The sequence below is a fragment of the Phaethon lepturus genome, unplaced genomic scaffold, assembly GCF_000687285.1.
Source record: "Phaethon lepturus isolate BGI_N335 unplaced genomic scaffold, ASM68728v1 scaffold5960, whole genome shotgun sequence".
Lineage (NCBI taxonomy): Eukaryota > Metazoa > Chordata > Aves > Phaethontiformes > Phaethontidae > Phaethon > Phaethon lepturus.
The window spans coordinates 90,595-113,618 of record NW_010511054.1 but is presented as its reverse complement, the minus strand read 5'-3'; the positions used below and the strand labels follow the sequence as shown (position 1 = coordinate 113,618).

Sequence of the window (23,024 nt, the reverse complement as noted above, 5' to 3'; positions counted from 1 at the left end):
AGGCTGGATTCTTGACACGCAAAGCCTCATTGGTGCCTTTAGGTATTAACATTTTTTTCTGCAAATTATGCATGGTCTCTCTACGAGCATCAGATAGTATCTACTGATGCAGGTCAGAAGCTTAGTCACTGACATGGTCTCACCTTGATAAATATGCTTAGAAGCATCTAAGCAAAACACATGATGGAATCTGTCACTTATTCAATTTGTTCATAATGGTTAAATAGTAATAGGTGTCATAATTCTGTTCAGTTGACAAAGTTCAACTACCATATTTGAATGAGGCACATGCCTGACAATGCCTTAAATCAGAGCTTCTAGACACCACATTTCTAAATTTGGTAACTTACCCACTGTCATTTTGTTTCCAAAATCTGAATAAAATGTACCACTTAGTTTTCAAAATGGTTAGTGGAAACAACATGTGTATAAAATTGTCTCTTAATTTTGTGATGAGTTACATATCAAAGTTGTGTTTCCTCCCTGGTGTCTTGTCCCACTGTATTGCAGAAGCTGTCTTTTCGGCTGGCTGCAGCATTTGGAACATAAGCCAATGGATCAGGTCGGATCAAGTATCTATAAAAAGAAATTATAATTTATTAAAAAGACTTGGCACAAGTAAGGATAAAATAAGAGCATACAGTTTTAATGTTGAAAAGTTCTGAGGAAGACTTAGAGACATATTTTGAAGGAACCTAGTCTAGTTCCTGTTGGGTAACACCACTCATTTTAGATGCTAATAATAAAGCTTGTCACATTTTGTCTGCCTAGACATTATCTGTATGTACTAGGCACAGCCAAACCTTAATTTTGACTGATAGCTCTTTTGCCACTGACTCTGTATTTCCTTATACATCTCCTTTATCCATTATGCCTTAAAGAAGGGACAAGCAGTCCACAGAGACATTTCTAAAAGAATTTTGTGATAAAACAATGGATAATTCTTGTCACTGTGCTCGATAAATAAAGTGCCTGATGTTGATAGTCTTGGTGTAGGCCAACAGTCTGGAGAGGGACCCTTATTCTAAGAACTTCTAGTAGATCTGAATACGTGAGGAAAATGTCATGAGTTTGAATCTAAGTTGGAGATGTTTAAAGTAACCGCTTTTCTTACGAGAAGGATGGAAGAGCTTCCCATTAATTTGCAAATGTAAATTCTGCACTGTTTTGTCAGCTCTCTCAAGTGACAAACTGCCTGATCCAAGAAAGTTTTTGGGACTGACGCAGTAGCAGCTCTGTGCTGCTGCAGAACTAACATTTCAGTGTTCTGAACTATTAGTCAGTGATTTCCAGTGCTACTATGCTCCTAAAGAGAAGACAGACTAGATTCAATCCCCATATCTTAGACTTGTCCAAAGATGAGCTACTGTTGAAGCCACTGGAAATTTTATTTCAAATCCTGGTTTTGGCTGGTTTGGTTTTTTTGTGGGTGGTTTTTTTTCTTTTCCCCCAAAGAAACAAAAATGAAATGCAGGAAAAACAAATGCGAAAGAATGCTTTCTCTCATTCTCAGAAATCTTGGTGACTAATGGTTGTCCATCTTCTCCTCCTCATCCAAATGAAAATGCTTAAATATGCAAATGAGACCATGTGCATGCTGTGTGGTGCTTATAAAGGTTTTCTGGATTACTTTGCAGTGGCCCTAAAGAAAGTTTCTGCTTTTACAGTCAATGAACTTCTACCATTCAGTATAATGAGTATGTTTTGCCCCAGACTTCATAAAAAGAAAATTCAACAAAATGCGGAATGGAAAATCCTGATTAACTGAACTAACATGTTCTGTAGGTGTATGAGCAATCACTGTCATATTTCCCATGGAACTGCTTGTATCTGTTTTCGGCTCACCCAGTAACAGACCATTCCTGGCTCCTCAAAGCATGGAATTCTGAGTCTGTGGGGCATTGGCTTTATGGTGGATACCCAAGAGACTCACCTGATTTCCATGCTTTGGAAACACTGCCTGCCTCTATTACTTTGTTAATGTTTCTCTTTCTGTCAGGGCTAAAATAGAATAGCAGCATTTTCTCTCTCATAGAGTTTGTTGCGACAAGTAGCCTGAACTTACTTGTATAAGAAAACAGTTGACTTAAATATGGGATCAAAAAAATCTACTTGTACTGTTCCTATCTAGATCATGTTCTCACTGTATCTATTTGTTTAAAGTCACACTTCTTATCCTCTGTTAATAACATCTGACATTCATGTTTACTCCAGAACAACCTATTTGTTTTGCTGATCCAGACAATGAAATTGAGGAGTAGTGGAAGAGTCTGCTCTATTCTCTTCATCAAATCCAAATGAAGCATGTTTAAACACATGAAAAAAATCCTACTTTCTTGCTTTTTGTTAGGAATAAGTTTTCTTAGATTTGGGGGGAAAATTCCGGTGTTTATTTTTTTCCGGAGTAAACTAAACAAATTACTTGTACCTGAAATACATAATTCAGAAGTTCTACATCACAAATAATTCTGTAATAAGTAAATCACAGCATCCCTTAAGTAAAAATGAACAAGACTCTTATAGTTATAAACCTTGATAAAATTGTAAGAAGCCCAAATACATGACTAGAGGCTTGAGGGTTTGTAAGTGGCCTGATGTCAGCTGCCAGTTCTCAGTGGTCACCTTCCTCCTTTAGGCATGTCTGGAGCAGTACTGCATAAGCAATTCCTATGTGTGATCTTTGGATGTTACTGCAGATTGCTGACGTTTGGAATTCCCAGTTGCAACTCTTGGAACTGAAACTGTAACTCTGAATTTGATGTTTTTATAGGGCATCATCAATACCAACCCCAGAGCAAATAAGGAGGGTGTTAATCTCCAGAAAAAAATTTAGAAAAACCAAAACATGTCAAAGGAACAAACAGCCAGTAGTGGGGTTTTGGTTTTGTTTGTTTTCTGTTTTTGGGGGTATGTTTGTTTTTAAATGAGGGCCAGTGCTAGCAACAGAGTATATTGTACTAATTCTGGAATGAAAGAGGACAGGAGTGTTACTGCAAGATCCATTTGCAAGTCCTAAACTCAGATATAGAAGAAGAACATCAAGCTCTGCTGAGAGTCAAAATGTTAAAAGTTTTGGTACAAAAATCTCATGGCTATAGAATGAAAATGCTGCTATTCAGTACCTGTTTCTTAAGGCAAATAGGCTAGATGAAATATAGAGTTATTACGGCAAACTCTGAACCTATTACTTGAAACGTAAGTGCTTTTGTTTTAATTGTTCAATAAAGACAGTGACATCATTGTCCTTTAAGCTCCACCAGGTCAAGATACTAAACGTTGTCTTGCAAAGACTAACAAGAAAGCTTTTTGAGAAACAAAGAGCTGTGAAGGCTGCTTTGGGTGCAGCCTATCTCTAGAAGCTAAGAAAATTTCCTCATATGCTGGTTCAGCATTGTGTGTTACTTAATATACCCATAAATTACAAATGTAATAGGATCATAGTGACTGCAAAAAGACTTAAAATTTTATAAACGTGGGAAATCAGAGAATAAAGGTTGCATCTATAGGACTTAAAGTGAATACCTGTTTTGGCTTCTGTCATAGATGTGCACAGAAATATGTGTTTTGGGTAAGAATAAGCCATGTAGGCATAGAGGTACAGCTAACAAGTGTGATGAAAGAGTAACCAGCTGGAGGAAGTCTGCAAAATATGTTGAGAAGGGGAGGAAAAAATATATAGGAAGACTCTCCTTCCTGCTTGTCACAATACAAGGATTGTGTTCCTTGGTTTGGGGGGGGGGGGGAACAATACAAAAAAACCTGCAAAAAACCCACCAAACAAAACCCAAACCAAAACTCTCGTCTGAGCTAAAGCTGAGAGACAGGCCCACTCATTAAGCATAAGGAAAGCTGGGTAACAGTATGTGCATGTACAGGCTAAATATGTGTATGTGACACACTACAAATTCAGTACCACTGCAAAATTATGCAATACTGGATTGCTGAGTACCTTTGTTTTTGCAAAGAAAGAAAAATGGAATGCAGGATACCTAGTCCACCTAGATAGACTGGGTAACAGTATGTGAATTTACAGGTCAAATATTAATATACATCATACTGTGGAGTTCCATAACAATGAAATAATATTCCAAACAATTTCAACAAACTTTATAATTGCCTTTGCTCTTTGATACTGTTAATATTAAGCTATGCTTTTCATATATTACAGTGCTACAAAGCACTATGATGATTTTTATTTTAGTATCAGGAAGGCTAATAGTTCAGTTTCCCACCTTGTGAACAAGCAGTGAGGTGGGTCAACACTGATGCAGAGGACCTTGCATAACTGGGCAATGTGATTTGTTTCCCACGGAGCAGATGGGGTGCGTTAGTACAGCGAGGCAGAGGCAGAAATGCCTCAGGCACCGAACACAGCAATCGCATCAGACTTCAGTATGAGGCAATGTCAGATACTTATCTAAAGTGCTTGACTTTCCAAACTTTCTTGACAGTTCAAATTTGTGTTCACTTTTTCTCTCTTTTTTTTTTTCCATGTAGTTTGCAAAATCCCTGGTGAGCTAGTGAAAAAATTTCCTGTGTTAAGGTCCTGCCATTTGTATTTGAATTCTCTTCAGCATGAATATCACATGATATTCATGGGAAAACTGCTGTTTACTTTAATGATCTTTGAATCCATGTAATAAAATCCCATTTGAAAATACCGATTCTGAAGGGTTATCTTTCTACTAAGACTGGGTAGCTAAATTATAAGCAAGAATTTAATGATTAATTCTGTGAAGCTATCCAGCAGACTTGGTTAGATTATTTTTTTTTAAATACACAGAGTAAGAGAAGGATGAGAGAATATGGAGGTAAGAGCATTACTAGCATGTGTATTATATATTTATATGTGCATTTTAAATGTGTACGTATATATGTATAATAAGGTGCCTATTTAAATAGAAGTCTCCATATTTTAATTTTTGCAGGTTCCTGTTTGGGGTTCTTTTCCAGCAGAAAGATGATAAAATTAATTCGGGTCAAAAGTGCATATAAGAAATTATGCTGGTCTTGTGATTTTTTTTTAACTTACACTATATCATTCAGCTCTAATCTTGTATCTGGAGAAGGGTTGATCAGGATGTAAGAAAGTGTGTTCTGATGATCGTTCATTTCATCTAGAGGACAAAAAAAAAAAAAATTATATTTACAAACAAATTGTGAAAATTATGATTTCTGACAAACTGCTGAAAGATCATTTTTGGTTCATAGCACTGTCAAAAAGTATCAGGTGTCAAAGTGATTTCAAGTAAGTTAGCAACTTCTTTTCAACTGTACTTGAATTGGAACTATCTGACATAGAATCTTTTGAGTTATCAGCTCTCAGAATATGCTGTTTTCTCTCTGTTCTAAAAATGTTCTTTTGCATTTTTTCAGTCATAGCAATTCTGAATGTGACCCAATTTTAATGTAATATATCAATCTGTCATGCAGCTTATGTTATTATGTGGGAAGTAGGGACTTCCATCCTCAGTTGGCATTATGTTCAAGTGATAAGTAAGGTTAAATGCAGGTGTACGGCACTCTCATCCATTTCCAGATTTGGGCAATATAAACCTTTTTTTCCCCTTTCCCTATTTATCTAGCAAGCATTTTCCTTTTATTACCTGTGCCAATGGGTTGAAATGTGAATGCTGTATAAATGAAAATTGATATTTCTCTATTGCATTTTTAACTATCCTTCTAATGGTATGTTGCAAACAAAGGCTGACAGGAATTTTTTTTTTAAGGTTTTTGCCTAGTCATGTTACACTTTTGTAGCTGTCATTGCAGTCTCTTTTCTATAGCTTTCTCTTGGTATACTTCTTGGGGTGCTGCACTTTTAATTTGATAGGACTAAAAAGGAGAGGCATTTCTTCTGTGTTAATTTGTCTCTTCAGCATTTTAGGAAAAATGATTTGAAAGAGAACAGCCCCATTCTAGTTTCAATGCAATTCCTCAATCTTGTTAATGAAGTATTCTTGATATATTGTCTATAGGTTGAAAACTACTGTACTGGGTATTTTCTAGTATATGTAATTTTTCTACATGCTTGCATCATACATTTGCACCACCTTTAAGTACTTCTGTCTAGAAAACAATTAGATAAGCTCACATAGACTTAGTATAGATGTAATTACACAACTGAAATGGTGTTTTACAATACAGCTTATTTCTGTATGGAGAAACTGATGCAAAGTGTTGTAACTAGTTATACAAGCACCTGTACCACCATACTAGCATCATCACACCTCTGCTAGAGGCTTGCATAGTCAAAACTGTGGTGTATCTCAGTTGGCTTAAAAGAATTCACCGTTAATTGAATTTCAGTTTGGAGGTTTTAGAGCTTATCAGGTTATCAATGTAAAAAGGACACTGAAGATGTGAAATTGGCTTTAGAGATCATCCTCATGCACGTAGATACATAAGCAGCTGTCATTTTTTTCTTTCCTGTTTTGTTTTTCTATTGTTCCCTGCACATGCAGAGAGATAGTACTAAGGAGTATGTTTAACTTCTGGGACCTAGCTGGCATGATTGATTCCTGCCACTTCGAAAGAACAGGGAGTTTTAAAAGTTTCTATTCCATGTTTAATATGTAGTAGGATGAGTATGGAGTGAGCTAGCTCTGAAGGGGGGTGAAAGGCTTCTGAAGTGTCTTTATAAATGTGAGGGAGGGTGGATAGATGGCAGTGGGAATATGACAACCCAGGTCTGCATGTGTGAAACTGGTTTTTGATTCTTTGAGAGGTTTTTGGGTGGTTTTTTCCTCAGAATGTGTGTGTTCCTGGGGTTGTAGAAGTAGAAAATTTCTTTATAATGAGGCGCATCTGTAAGAAAATAGGGAAGTGATGATGAAAACTTATAGATCAAAATCAGGGCAGATAAATGTAATTAGGTAAAGCATTTACCTGTCAAGATTTTGCTGTTGTGCGGATGGTATATAATCTTCCTAAATTTAAATAATGAAATGAACATTTACTGTTGGCTTTTAACAAGTATCTTAAAAGCAGGCATACAACAAAGTTTTCTTCTTGCTAATCTAAATATGAATCAAATTTACAAAACTTCTTTGTGGTTGAGCAAATGTTATTGTGGCCTGTGTCCCTCATGGAAAATATTTACTCCTGAATCTTCCTGCAGAGAGTCATATAGTAACTGCCAAGAAAGCAGGAATAGTAATTATCCAGTTGGAGCATGGGATAAAAAGTTTGTATTTACATATCTAATTTGTAAAGATTGTGCAGAACTATAGCCGTGTATTCTGTAGCAGCCTTCTCTCACAATTAAGTTGATTATGTATCGATAGCAACAATAAGAACTACTGTTGAGTAGTACATTGCTATTTGGTATCAAAAGATGTTTTGACCCTGTATTAAGAATGTGTGTAGTTAAAATGGACAAATTAGATTATTCATTCTGCAGGAAATACCACATTTACCTTCATTTAACAGACACCTTAGCGAGAAATCATATTTAAAAATAATTGTTTTAAAAAAATTAAGAGTAACTCATTTGTAAAACAGTACATTTTGGATTATTCAAATGAAATTGAGTATAGGAACCCTGGTGTTGGTGCTTCTGAAGTAGAAAGCACTAAGCTCTGTTTTGGACTTACTATGCAGACAATTAATTTGGGATCTAGAAATTCTTGGTGTTTATAGGAAAACTAGAACCCATAGTTCCACACAACGTGCTACAGAGCCAAGGCCATAGAAAGGCACCCCAGGAAGCTGTAGTGTATATATTAAACAGAGTGTTACAAAGCTCTTGTCAATAGCTTTAGAAAAACCGAAACAAAACCACAAACAAGAAAGCAATCCAGTATCATCCTTGCTGGAGAAGGACTTGATGGATAAAAATGGCATCTAAAGACCTAGTGAAACATGCTTTATAAAAATGACTTTAATGTGACACTGGCATTAACTTAAATTTGTGGGGAAAACTCAATATCCTTCACATATAAACAGCTGTCCACCTTGACATATGAGTGAACTTCACAACAGTTCTGTCTTCATTTATATTTGAACAAGTTTCTGGAAGTATGGCACAGCTGTTCAATGACAGAGGAATGTTTATATATTCCTCATACACATATCATATGTGCTAAATATAAATGTGACTGACATACTGCCTTCTGAGATTTCCATCTGAAAATAGGAATGGGTGATAATAGAACTGATTAAAAATACTCCAGCAAGTTTCTCTCAGTAAAAACAAACACACACAAAAAAACCCAAACTCAAAATAATCCCAACAAAAAAAAAACATTATCATAAACTTAATATTTTGTTTATGGCACCCTCAGTTCTTAAAGTATTATAGTGATCATACCATATCCTGCTGGAGAAAGGCCCAGATGTTTCATCCTGTTTTTCACAAGTTCAGCAAGCTCCTGTCTTTCTGACCTCCTGTAGAGGTTCATTCGCTGCTGGTTTATCTTCTCAGCTGTTTTACCAGAGTGTCTTGGTACTCTTCTGCTCAGCCGTCGGGCCCACTGCATGCTTTTCCGTCGTAACAAGGGATGATCAGACTGATCGCTAGATGTTGAGTTACGATGATTACTACGATAACTAATCTGTTCTTTGGTGTCTTCCCATTCTTCCACACTGATAGATATTTGAGACTTGAAAGGAAAATGACAAAAGGGATTAAAGGCTTTAAAAAATGGAAGCAGATTAAGATGTTCTCTCCTCTTTTCAACAGCCCAGTTGAACATGTGTTTTGGTTGTGATGGAGTTGAGCAGATTCAGCTGTTCATACTTAGCGAGTGTTCCTAAATTGAGCACCTTTTACTAGACTTTGACTTTTTATGTAAAAAGCTCATTTATCGTATAAATGCATTTCTCAAGTACAAAAGCATTTAAGCGTTATTTAGTGCCCGATTCCATTTTGATTCTGAGAACAAACCTAGCCTTCTGATATTGCCTTTCCTGAATCTAGGAATCCGTTCTGAATAACTTCTCCACTTTTTTCCAAGTCTGCATATTTTTAGAAATTCAAGTTCTGTAACTGCTTTTTAGATGTATGTTACGGATTCATGAAGTAATAGCTTGACTTTGGTTGTACTGTTTTGAGTACTCTTTTTAAGACCACAGGTGGAACGTGCCTGTTACCTGTGTCTCAAACTCGCAGGCATTTTTGACCTTCCAGCACGTAATATCTGAAATGCTTCTGTGTCTGAAAATAGGGATGTATGCAGTAGCCTTCAGCGTGATTCAGGGCCCCTCTTGCAAATGAAGTCATTAAATCTTATCTTAAATCATAGTGATGTTACTTTTTCAGTCACATAGTAACAAAAAAAAGGCAGAACAATATCTCTCCCTCTTGCTGTGTTTTCTTCATGCCACCCAAATATGACCAACAGTATACATATACAGCAGTACTGAAATAAACTCAAAGGGATGGGCTATATATGCAGTTCTAACATATACAAAAAGATCGTAGGGAATATAAAAGGAAACATTTCAAAAGATAACTTCAAAATTGTTTTCATGTCTATTTTTACATTTAACTAATACTTTTAGCTTCTAGTTTCAAAACTACTTCCTTATAATCCTGAGTTGTTGTTGTGATCTTTCAACATGTCTTTTATTGACACTGAAATAGTGAATACAGCCCTCGCTGGTATCAGCACAGTCATATTACCAAGTTTCCGGTGACTTCAATATGTTGAGTGTTTAAAATACGTAAATGAAAAAGTGGAGCTGGCTCAGTTTCTCTGACACCCAAGAATAGAAACAGTTCACAATATGCTGGAAGTGATGACTAAAACAAATTTTACTGAAGAGCTACTGAGGTTCTGAAGGCCTTTTCCCATTAATGTAAAATCTGAGAGCAAGGTTCTGTTGACCTCATCAGATGAATATAACCTTTAAGAGGCTCAGTACCCTCTCCCACACAGAACCTGTGAGGTTCCTGGAGTCCATAAAATAATATTTGATATGAGTAAGTCTGACAGTGTAAGAAAGATATGAATTTTTTCCCTTTTGCACAGACTAGCTTCTATCTGTGCAAAAAAACCCCAAAGCAACAAAACAATCAAACCCAATAATTTAAAAGAAAAATAAATCTGTCTACGTTGTAGCACTTCAAGTAAAATCATGTTTTTAATATTCTAGATTAGGATCTTGCAATAAGCGTCATGCAATGACCCACTAATTTATTGAGATTCTTCAGCTTAGTCTGCAAAAGAAGCTTTTTTTTCCTTAAAATTACATGATTTTTGAAGTTTTTTTACTGACTCAGCTGATGTTATTTTGGGTGGGGCACAAGAGAGAACCATGAATCCCTGTGTACTGGAATGCTATTTGATTTTTTTGTTGTTGCTGTTTGTTATTTTAAATTGACTTTTGTTTTCCCATGTATTTTACAGTATGGATTAAGGTAAGCAAAGTACATTCCATAGGATAAGTGCTACTTACGGATGGGAAGGATATATTTGGTGTGAACAAATCTGATATAAATTCCTGTCTGCATTGGTAGCTTTCCTTGTCCAACTCTTGATAAAACAGCTATCCGAACTTGCTGGCAGTGGTATTGGAAAGGCAGAGACCAATCATCCTAATTATTACAGGGTTGTAAGTCACATTTTTTGAGATAGAGATTAATCAGGAAAGGCCAAGTAAAAGAACAAGTCTTTTGATTCTGTGAACCTGTAAATCCTTTGCTTGAACTTTTGAAATGCTGATATAAGTAAGTTGAAACCATAAATGAAGGTGATGAAGTTAAACATTTACTTAGGCAACTATCCAGTTTTTATGGTACCTGTTGAAAAAGTTGTGTGGAGTGGCCCTTCCCTGAATGCAGGAGCTAAAAATTAAACTGTTTAAAGACAAAGCAAAACCAAAGAACCCAAACCCTCTTTCAAAGGCAGCACAAAAACATGCCTGCCAGTGGCAGCTGTTTAATAAACAGACGATAAAAACCCAGTGCAGAGTACTTCTGTGTGTGTCCCTCTGTTTTAATCGGTCTCAAACTTTCTTTAAAAATACTTTTGTAACTATCACTAATTTATTTCGAGGTTTGGTTGTTTTAATTTTTCATTTATTTTCCCTTTTGCATAGAGCAGGTTTACAGGCTATGAGAAGCATAACTGATGATAAGGTGTCACTATTACTATATAGTAGTTATTGGTCATATGCTTTATGAAGGGTATATATTTTTTTGAGATTCCTTAAGATAGAAACATGGTGAAATCTCTGGAAAATACCAAGGTGCATGTTAAGTCTTTACATAATCACTGCTACTTTTACTGGAGAAAAATCTGTCTCTCATATATTGTCATACATAAAGTGAAGAAACCTTTACCTTTAAACCCTTTTTTTGTTTGTTTAAGTTTCAGGTTGTTTGTTTTTTTTTTTAAAGGCAGGTTCACATCTCAAGTATCCCACTGTGTGTCCAATCGAGTGTGATTGCTCACTTGTGCTGCTGGACATCTGTGACCCACAGGGTTTTTTCACTTGGGCAAGGTGCTCTAATAGGAGGTTTCACACCCTTATTTAAACACTAGCTTAGGTTGGCCAACATGTGGCAGGAGCAGGAATGTAGTCGTGAACACACCAGTGTTCATATTTGAGATGGTCTCGATGGCTTGTGATTATGGTGGTAACAGTGCTACAACGCCAAACATCAGTTAGTTTCCCAGATCTTTGTTCCCTTGCCTTGCTGCTCCCTGGGAGCTAAGTGTGTAAAATATGAAACGATTTTAACATGCAGATTCATCTATTCTATTCTGAAGCAATGCCTTATTTTTAATTGAACTCTAAGTTTTATGTTAAAATAACTTTACTGTTCTGCATACCAATAGCCCTTAATTGCATCTCGGGCTGTAGGAATGCTTTTCTGCTCCAACAGCTGTCTGAACCATTGTTAAGTACAGTCACATATTCCTTTTTATCATAAGCTTGGGGATTTTTGTCCATTAGCATTTAAGGTGTTTAGGATCAAGACTTTCACCAGACTGAAAAGATGATCTGTTATCTTCAGAATTCAATAGGGACAGGCCCAATAGGGACCAAAGTCCACTGGACTTTTTTGAAAGTCCCAGTCTGTCCACTTTCAGATTTTTAATACGAAGTTTGTGTCCAGAACAATGTTGCACTAAGCTTTATTTACTCAAGGATGGTCTACTGCATAGTTCCATTTCCTGTAAAGGTTTTCCTCCCAGAGTTTAACCCGGTGCACTGTTTTTGGCTGGAATAGAGTTAAATTTCTTCACGGTAGCTTGTTTTGGATTTGTGATGCAAACAGTGTTGGTAACATGGAAATGCTTCAGTTATTGCTGAGCAGTGCTTACACAGGCTCAAGGCCTTTTCTGCTTCCCTGCCAGTGAACAGGCTGGGAGTGCACAGAAAGTTGGGAACATAACCAGGAGAGCTGACCCCCACTGTCCAAAGGGATATCCTATGCCATGTGGTGCTGTGTTCAGCAATAAAAGCTGGAGGAAGATGAGGGAATGGGGCAGCTTTGATGGCATTTGTCTTACCAAGTATGTGTGACAGAGCCCTGCCTTCCTGGAGATGGCTGAACACCTGCCTGTAATGGGAAGTGGTGAATGAATTCCTTGTTTTTCTTCGCTTGTGTGTGCAGCTTTTGTTTCCCCTGTTAAACTGTCCTTATCTCAACCCATGAGTTTTCTCACCTTCTGATTCTTTCCCCCATCCCAGTACGGGGGAGCAAGCAAGCAGCTGGGTGGTGCTTACTGCCTACCGGGCTTAAACCACAGCACCCAGAAAGAGCCAGACAATAAGCAAATACTTACTTGTGAAGCCATTTCTCATGACTGACAAAGGAAGGGGAAAAAGAATACAAAAGACAACTTAAACAGAAGTGAATCTAAAGAAACAAACATGGACTGTTTTAACAGGAACCACAGAAAACCAGCTACGCAGGTGGTAAGGAAGACTTTGTATCTCCTTTTTTTGTGTGTGAAATGGAAATGCTTTGAGTCATAGGGTGCAGGCCATTGAAAGGCAGGCTATATTTGCTTGTTATTTAGTAGCTAGATCACTGAAAACTTAATTTCTCTTTAAAGGAATTATATTTGTCAGAGTGAAGTGAGGGTTTCTCATTTGCAGAAGAACAAAAAGAGGCTGTCAAAGGAGAAATCATACATATAGAAATATTAATATTGCCATATTTTGTTCTTGTGACTCAAGTTAACCATTAACTGTTAACAGCTTCTAGGTGTGTCCAATACAAATTTCGTTTCCTATGTCTGTTTAAACTGAAATTGATACAAACATTGGAGATTCTCTGAGTTAGAAACCTTCAAATTATGGTTAGAAGTCCATAATTCAGGAGGAAAATAGCAATTTACATTTCTCTAACCTCCATTTTAAAGATGTCATCCAACAATATTTTCAAGTTGTTTCTGGTTTAATATATAGAAAAGCTAAAATGACAGCCCACGTGAATATTATTTTAGTAGTGAAATTGGTCAAAAATTCCCTTAACTTCAAAAGAAACACTTTGCAGAAAGATTACAGCTTTGATCATCTCTGCTTTTGTAGGTATCTACCTGTAAAGACCACAGAAGCAGAGCTAGATGTTGCTCTTTTGTATTCTGGAGAAGAGCTGGGTTAGGGAAGGTTCCTCTGCCCCTCTCTAGAAGGGGAAGGGTTTCACAAATGCTCACCCACTAAACAAGAAACTGCTGAAGCATTTAAGTGTGAAAATACCACTGGGGGTCTGCATTCAGAGCCTTGAGCTTTTTAAGAGTAACACATTATTTTATTTAACAAACAAAGATGGTGCTGTCCTTCAACATTAGTGCAGTACCTGACAATTTGAAAAGTTAACTAGCCCCACCTCCATCCCGCTTCTTCCTCTACCTGATTCAACTCCAACTCTTCATGAGATTACCTGTGAAAGCTGGAAGGGAGTGATAGTAGAACGCCTTATCTATTGAACAGTGGCTTCCATGCTGGTTTCAGTGTCTGAATGTTTTAAGAAATTGCTTCTTTGTAAAAGATAATCAATAATTATCTTAAACTAAATCTGGGCCTGGTCTGATCAAGCACTTGAGCAGCTGCATGTGTACAGGCTCCAGAAGTTCTCAATGTTATGGTAAAATTGTGAGTTTAGAGTTAAGTGACTGATGGTCCCAAACCTTGCTTTCAGAAAGACATTTGGAAGGTCTTTTAATTTATCAGTTAATCTTGCCTCAGAAGACTTACTTGAGTGTGTATGCTTACATCCCCTCACCCCCCCCCAAAAAGTTCATCTAGAAAAGGTAAGTGTTACTCTTATAGTTACTCCTCCCCTGTACAGATGCTGTTTGCCAGTTAGCCTGTATGTTTGAAAGCATGTGAAAATGCAGAGAGGAAAAAAAAAAAGCCAACAAAGTGCACTCTTTACAATAGGTTGTATGCTCACAGTTCAACTGTTCTTGATTCTCTTTTTTGGACCTGATGTTAGATAGCCAGCTGTGAATGCAAGAATAAAGCACTGCCATGAATTTTATCTTATTTATTCTTATTTAATGAATTCTTAAAATCAAGCACATTCTCTGTTTTGTTGAAAGCCATGACAGACTTTTTTTCACATTAGCAGTGATGCTGTCTGTATTCTTCTCCAAGGAATTATTTTGATGGATTATGTTAGTGCTGCTATATTTTAAAAAAATCAGCTGACATCATTGCAGTGGCACAGTCCACTGGCTAAGCTGTGTGTACCACCAATACCTCTACAGGTGGCTTTTAAAGAGAAACACTAGTGAACTTGGTGCAATCTTGCATACCTTTTTGTAACCCTTATTTTTGATTTACCTGTAACTGAATGCTTTTACTTCCTTCAAGATAAGTCTTGCAGTTAAGTATTACATGGCTTACTGTTTTATAACATTTTTCTGGAATATGGAAACAAAAATACAAGTTGTCTGTCTTGAAAATCAGTAAACTATGAGTATTTCAGAAGAAAGGAGAAAGTTGTTGTTCACTGTTGCATTTTAGAGCTGTATTTGAGCCATGGTTTAATGAGATGGCAGTGTTAATGGTCACGTAAAGAAATGGCTTATACATGACAGAAATAAAAGCTGCACAAACAAAATATGTTAAATAGTTGGGAAAATGTATTTTTGTCATTCTTTATATACAGGGAGAAATATATGTTTATATGGCAGACACATAAATACATATATACAAAAAATTACTGCTGTTGGCAGTTAAATTTAGATAAATTCTGCAATACTTTTAATAACACTAATTTATTATTTTGCTTATTTCTAGTTAGAAATTAATGTGAATAGGGAAATGCCACCTGTTTTGAGATATGCTTGTTGACATTCCTGTCAATCTGACACAGGACCTGGCCATACAGCTTGTAGTGGTGTGGATACTGCCACTAGTCACCACACGCAAGCTGAGAGTAGTGGTAACTATTGTAGCCCATCCTATCTGTGCCCGAGCTGCCCCTCGTTTTCAATCAGTTCTCTGTAGGCAAGCACAGCAATGAAGGTCAGTATGTAGACTGGGTCTGGCTATTCATGAAGTCTGGGGCTGAATGTGAGCCTTGAGTTAATGTCACCATATACGTGTCAGCAGAGGGAGACCTTCAGTGGGTAATTGGAATTCTGTGCATTTGCAGATACAGCATTCACAATATTCTTCAAATAAGTGGTTCCCATTCTTATGAGGACCAAAGAATGTTGTATACTTTGTAATCAAATCTAAAGAAAAGTGCAGTAAGCAGACATACCTCGGATGTTGTAAGCTTTTGGGATTCTGTCCTATAAACTCCAATTGGAATGTCTCCTGTAGAAGAACAAAGTTTCTGATATAGTCTGGCATATGTCCTAATCCATAGATCTTCTTCTGTGATTTTCATCTGAAAAAATAATAATAGGAACGAGGGCTTCCTAGCAACTCTTGAGGGCTTATTGCTTGTTCACTATACTACTCTTGAAATTTTTTTTAAAACTGAACACTAGGTGGTAATAAGCATATTGCAGTATTGCACCTGTGCTCCACAACAAACCTGGAACTTCTATTGAGTTTGTAGGCGCTGTTTGTTTTGCTCTCTCCCTGTTTGGGAGACAGGGAGTAATTTCAGCCTTATGAAATTACTTCAGTTCTTGTTTTAAAATTATTTAAAAACTTATATGGCATCTTTCATCCAGTGTTCATATATATAAAAGAATGAACTAAACATTGGCAGGATTAAGAAACTGGTGATGGACACACTGAAGAACACAGAAGTATTTTTGAATGCAGCCAGATATTCAGCCTGCAGTCTATTTATCTGGGAATAAGGGAGTGGGTGGAAAGTAATACACTAAGCATAAATGGCATAAGAAAGTCTTGATATCAAGTATTTCATTACTATTACACTACCTTTATTTCAAGGTATGAGCCCCTTTTCAGAGATACAACTGTCTTGCATTCACTGGAACAAAGCTTAATGATTGACCAACAAATCCATAATTGTTTTTTATTTAAACAACTTTCTTAATCATCAATGACGATTTTCCTTTTTGAGAACAACATCCTGTAATTCTTCATAATTCCCCAGAAAGCAACTAGTAAATAATTCAACTTCTATTTATCTGTTTGCCACCTGGGATGTGATGGGAGAAAACATAAAGGTGGGGGTTATTTTTAATAAAAAAATTAATTTTTATGGTCTTATTTTTTATGAGCATGTGTGTATATAGAGAAAAAATAGATATTAAAAATAAACTCTGCATAAACCCTATAAACTTGGGGAATACTGACATACATATTTTATTGACTTTTGAACTTTGACACCTAAAGTCGTTTAATACATCTTATCTTTATGTAAAATCCAATTCTGCCCCTTATTGCCTATAATGGAAATGGGAGTTGTGAAACAGCATTGTTTGTGCTAGCCAGGATGCACAATATAGATAGTGCTTCCTGGTTTTTAATTGATTACTGACCTGCCATTGCAATTTCATATAAAATGCACTTTTCCTGTGTTTTCCTGTCTTTCCTATTTTCCTTTGTGCTTTATAGAATATATTGTCTTTTCTTGAGGGTGGGGAGGATGTGTTTTGCTATGGAAGTAATTAAAAATGTGTATGTTTTCTATCTAATTTTCTTGTCTTCTCCCCTGGTGAAAAAGGAGACAAGATGGCCTTTCTTGGACTTTCACAAAAGGAAGTGCGTACAAAGAAAGTAGAGGTATTTTGCAGACAGTGCAGAATCTTCTCTGGTACTCTGTAATAATTTTTTTTTTTTTAATAACTTACAGAACAAAGAAACCCAGATCCTGGTGTGGTATCAAGTCCCAGCAGAAGTCTTGTGATAGAAATCATGTAATCTTTCACAAACGACTGCAAGATTTTTAACAGGAAAGAGAAAAGAAAGAAAAAGGCTTTAGTGAACAGATGAGCAGGTAACCATTAGCACCATGTGTGAACTTCAAATAAATTGTACATCTGTTTACAATCAATCTCTTCATCTCTTAAGTATCTGAATCACTGTAGAAATAGCTATCCCTTTGTGCTGAATCTACTCACATAAAGTAAGTTTTCTTATTTGGTTCTGCATACGCATGCAATTGTACACACAGGATTCAAAGCGGCTAAGGCATAATAAGGCAACATGAAAGAAAAGATGAATGTAGATGTAAGATCAGTGGAAGTAAGGTGTTAGCTTTATTAGGTGTGAAATTATAATAATGAACTCTTCCATGCAAAAGAAATGCTGTCATATGTTAGATGGGTCTGCAGTACTGACTAGTGGATAATACTAAGGTGACACTGCTACTATTTTAATTCAAATGAGTCATTTGCCTTTGCCAGTCCATCTATTATTTTTTGTTTTTTTAAAGGGTTGATCTGCCTTATCTCAAGTCAGGCTTGTTGCTCTGCTAACAGAAGTGTTTTGCTGATTAGCTTAATTTCTACCTTTTAACCAAATATAGAAGTGTAGGCTAAGACTGGGAACAGACATTAGATCGGCTGAAATCACAAATATATTTCCTCCTTGTGAGTGGGCTGTTGGAATCAGAGGGCATTCTGGTTGCTCTGCTAACTGTGGTGGGACTGTTCATTGCCACCTCTTCTTAGCACTAGTAGGGCAAGCATTCAAGGCAGGCTATCAATTCTTGTTAGACCATAATTTTCAATTGGCTCTTTTGGCTCAATGCAAATATGGAGCTAGCAAATAGGTTTTAATAAAGAAATACCTTACAAAGGTGTTATATAAATCCTTTAGAGTTATAGCATCTGAATTTGTTTAAACTCAGAAGCTAGACAGATTTAATTTGATACATAGCGATCCAGTTGTGATGGGGTTAATGCCTGTGAGCATCTTCTTGAAAAGAAAAAAAAAAATTTTGTAACCTTTGCTTATTTAGTATCTTAGTTGCATCATTTATGCTACAGAATTACCCTTAGATTACCAAGTGTATTCACAGGATTTGCTAGACTAAGTTTTCAATTTTCAGTCAGTATCCCAAAGATAATTAGAAGGCTTTTATTTTCACCTAAAATAGGAAGCACCAGATGAACTCTGCTGCTTCCTGTGTCATTTGATCTGTTGCTTGTATGCAGAAGAACAAGATGTCATACAGAAAAGGACTGGACCTTGAAAAAGGACAGAGACAAATTGCTGTCATACTATTTGTAACTTGGAATAAGAAAGGTAATTCTAGAAAAATGACAGTTCACCTGAGTAGTAGGAGTTCAAAGAAGGAATGGGTGGAATCTGAGTGAGAATGAGTATGGTGGTGGTTTTTTTGTTGGGTTTTTTTTAACACTTTCTGGTGAATGGTTTTACCCTATCAAGTCATAGCATGACGGACAATGTCTAGGAGCAAATATAAAATATTGAAGTTATTTCTGGGCTAGCAGGAGTTGTTGATGATGACAGATCTGTTTCTATACAGGTGTCTTAATCCATTTTTTAAAAAAAATTTTACTATATGTGATGTTGATGTTCTGACACATGATTAAAAACATGTTTTATAAGTAAATACATTTATTTCTAACACATCTAGAATTTGATAAATGGCTTTACATCTGTTGGCTTATCTGCTTTTGGTACCTGTCCATATACATGACTGTCTTATACATTAATGACTTTTCTCAAAAAGCTTAGCTCCAGGAATTTTTCTATTGACATTGAATTTGCCTTCAGAGAGAGATTGAGACGAAATTGAGATGTAAAAACTCATTTCATGCACCAAGTTGCCAGGTAAACTAATTTCCCTGAAAGACTGTTTAGCACCTGAATACAAAATCATCCATAGGTTACCTCTAGGTATAGGCAAAGTAGGTAGCTGCTTAGGTGAGCAGACTGCATAGGTCATGGTGGTGTTGCTGCTTATTCTGTGTAATTAGATCCTTGAAGGCTAGTGCTGGGAGCTGCTGTTTGGGCATCCCAATGTATCAGGGTGTGCAGAATGGTGGTCACGGCTGAGGAGCAAGGGCAATATTCTCCTCTTTTTCCACCTTGAAACCAGCAACTACTACCTTCATTTGTCCTGACCCTGTATTTTCTGATATATTTTTTCTTCAAATATCTGAGGCTGTTAATCTTCCATTATCCACACTGAACATCATCACTTCTTTTTGCATGAGGAGCTCCGTCCTGGATTCTTGGGCAACAAGGTTCAGTGCTGCCTTTTCTTCCCCCACTGCCTCTTTGTAACCACTGTGTGTATTTCTTGTTAGGGCCAGAATGGGTTACTTGAAGGTACAATGATGAGTTATCTGGGGGTCTAGTTGACATGAGTAAGAGGTCAAGACACAATGAAGGAATTGAGGCCTCTGTCAGAAAATGCAGATGACTGATGAATTACTCATAAAAGTAATTCTGTTGATTTTCGTGGTTAGAGACACTACTTTATGGGAATGGGCACTGCCTTTTTGTTGCAGAGTACAAGCATTATTAGTCTGTATAATTTGTATTTTATGTAGGCCTTATCAAAACTATCCTGTTTGTGAACCTCCCCACAGTCAAACAAAGAGTATTATATTGCTTAACAACAGAATTCATGCAAGGACAGGGTGATTTTTTTTGGGGGGGGCATTGATAACTGAGCTAGTACTGTTATGTGGAACATGCTCCATTATTTTTTGCCTTTGATTGTTCCTGGTACAGACAAGCATGTTAATGGCTTACATGCAGGAAAACAAGGTCATCTGACAATTATATACAATAAAATGGGTGGTAACAATGCACGTCTGTGTTAAGATATGTTACATTACTGTTCACAGTACCTGATAAAGAAGCGTATCCAACATACTGATGCTGAAAACTCTGCCAGCAGCGAAGGGCAGTCGAAACATAAATGCCAGATTAGATCCCTTCTCTCGCTCTTTCTGTTCAGGAATTAAAAAATAGAAAATACTTTTTGTGCTAGTTTTGGAAGGACTATAATAAAAATATCAAATTGATACTACCTTGAAAGAAGTCAAAAGTAAAATCCCTTTACTCTGAATAGTTTCTTTCTACAAATATGTAGCATCTTTGTTCAGTACTTACAGTTTTTCAGGTTGAAAGACTTTGTTTAATGCATATGTTGTTTCAGCCACCACATCTCAAATTGCATGGGCATATTCTACCAGATCATTTTAAAAAATGATTGAGGGATTTCAACTGTGTTTAGAGCAAAGCTCTTGTTATTCCTGCTCCGTTTCCTTGGTGCTGACAGTGGACTCTCATTCAGGTCCAGAAAGTCTACTAGGAACAGGAACATAAAACATGAACAGAATCTGCTGCAAAAGGGAAGAAATGGTATTTCAGTGAATGTGAGGATGTGAGAGAAGGTCAGACATGGACTGGGGTTGAAATTTCTTGCTCTGATGCTTCTGGGGAAGGGATGCAGAAAAACATAACTAGTTGTGCCTTTTCCTTATCGCATCTCACTTGCAGAGGAATCGTACTACAATGTGCTTCCTATTCCTTCAGTTATGAGAGAGTAAAACTACAGGTTAGAAGTGATTTTGTTATTTTAAGAAGAGAGGGAATATCAAGCTTTCAGTTCAGAGACGTCATGAAGAATAAGATGTGTTCTGAAAGTACAGAAGTGTTACATGTCTTGGAATTGAGACACTTACTGCTGCTTACATGTGGTGGATGTATGGGCTGGGGACTGACTAGCTGGCAAGCAGCTCGGAAGAAAAGACCCTGTAGGTCCTGGTGGACATCAAGTTGAACATGAGCCAGCAATGTGTCCTTGTGGCAAAGAAGGCAAATGGTGTCCTGGGCTGCTTTAGGAGGAGTGCTGCCAGCAGGTCGAGGGAGGTGATCCTTTCCCACTACTCAGCACTGGTAAGGTCACACCTGGAGTGCTGTGTCCAGTTGTAGGCTCCCCAGTACAAGGGGAGATGGAGCTGCTGGAGGTAGTCCAGAAAAGCACCACTAAGATGACCAAGGAACTGGAGCATTTCTCCTATGAGGAAAGGCTGAGGGATAGCTGGGGCTGTTTAGCCTGGAGAACAGTAGATTCTGAGAGTAGATTCAGAGAACAGAGACTCAGAGTCTCTCATCAATGTGTATAAATACCTATACAGAAGGTGTAGAGAAGACAGACTCTTTTCAGTGGTGCCTAGGGGACAGGACAAGAGGCAATGGGAATGAGCTGAAACACAGTCGGTTCCTTCTGAACATCAGGAAATGCATATTTACTGTGAGAGTGACTGAGCACTAACACAACTTGCCCGGGAAGGCTGTGGATTCTTCCTCTTTGGAGATGATTAAAAGCCCTATGGACATTGTCCTGGACAATTGGCTCTAGGTGGCCCTGCTTGAGCAGTGGCCTTAGGCAAGATGACCTCTAGAGGTCCCTTCTGACCCTAACCATGCTCTGATTCTGTGATATGCAAATGAACAGTCTGCCTTAACTAATGGTTTTGTTGCACAGCAGCATTGTAACCCTTGTTTGTCGTTGTTGCATAGTCTGGTTGTACCTGTTGATTTCTGTGGCTTCATATAAGTGGAGTTGAAAAAGATGTCACAGAAAAAGAATTTCCTCTCCAGATAAAAATACACAGCAAATAACTTTTAAACGTCACCTCTGTTAATCTCTTCAGAGTAAAAGGGTTTCAAAATTTTTAAGGAAATATAATTATTATTTCAGGGGTTTTTTTTTATTCCAAACATTCTGTATGTTCTGACCAAATGCTACTGGCTTGTATTAGAGTGTCTTCTCAATGAGAAATGCATGCATGCATACCCATATACATACGCATACGCACATGTGTGCTTTGATGGTTGAGCAGTAAAGGGGACTTTCTAGGAAGTTGTGTACTTCTGACAGTTGAAGAAGAAAGTCTAATTGTACAAAGAGCACACCATTGTTCTTGCTGGTGTAAGCCACAGAAAGAAGAACTTACATATTTCTTTTGTATTTTGATCTCAAATATTTGAGTGCTTTTCTTTTAGTGCAGTCAAAGTAGAAGATACTTTTCTTTTTTAAAAAAAATTTAAATTAATTTAAGAATCTTAAATTGCTATTAAGAATAAAAACTTGTGTGTGAATTATGGAAAAGACTGTACAATTTCTTTTACAACAAATACTTCAAAATAAAAATTATATGCGTATTATAACATACATTACACTAAATCCTTTTAGATTCATGCCATAAAATATTTTATAGGGAACTGGCTGTAAAGTCACTATCCTCCTATCATGTGACTGGGGTATTATGTTTATCCTTCCATCTGTCTAGAGGAATTTGCAGCAGATTCTGATTTTGTGGCAAGAAAGGTGGGATAAGGCAAGAGATATTTGGGGAATAATTTGATTCTTATCCGAAATTCTGATGCTAAACATAAGGATGTTCCTATTCGTTTTACTTTAAAATGGAATCTTAGAAGTTTATTCTCCCCCTTTATTTTAAATTTCTTATTATTGTTTCCCTCCATCTCTTACTACAGGCTTTTTTTTTTTTTTTTTTTTAATTCTTGCTTAAGAGAGATTTGTGAGAAATACAGTTTTTACTTGGGCGCTTTGCATTGAGTTCTGTTTTATTACTTGCAGACTTATTTGACTCCCAGCGAATACTGCAGATGTAGAAGCCAGAAATGTGCCAGAATGCCCCAGCAGTTTATTTCACAGTGAATGTGATGCC

At 36.9% G+C, this 23,024-nt stretch overlaps 1 protein-coding gene across 1 annotated transcript in view; it reads right to left on the bottom strand.

The window, feature by feature from the left end:
• Window positions 1-464: 464 nt before the first annotated feature.
• The window catches only part of KCNT2 (potassium channel, subfamily T, member 2), a 110,443-nt gene continuing 87,883 nt past the window's right edge, over window positions 465-23,024 (bottom strand). The window contains 6 exon segments of the mRNA XM_010282549.1: window positions 465-576; window positions 5,033-5,117; window positions 8,312-8,603; window positions 15,677-15,805; window positions 17,190-17,273; window positions 20,169-20,270. Coding sequence (XP_010280851.1) covers window positions 465-576; window positions 5,033-5,117; window positions 8,312-8,603; window positions 15,677-15,805; window positions 17,190-17,273; window positions 20,169-20,270 — 804 coding nt within the window.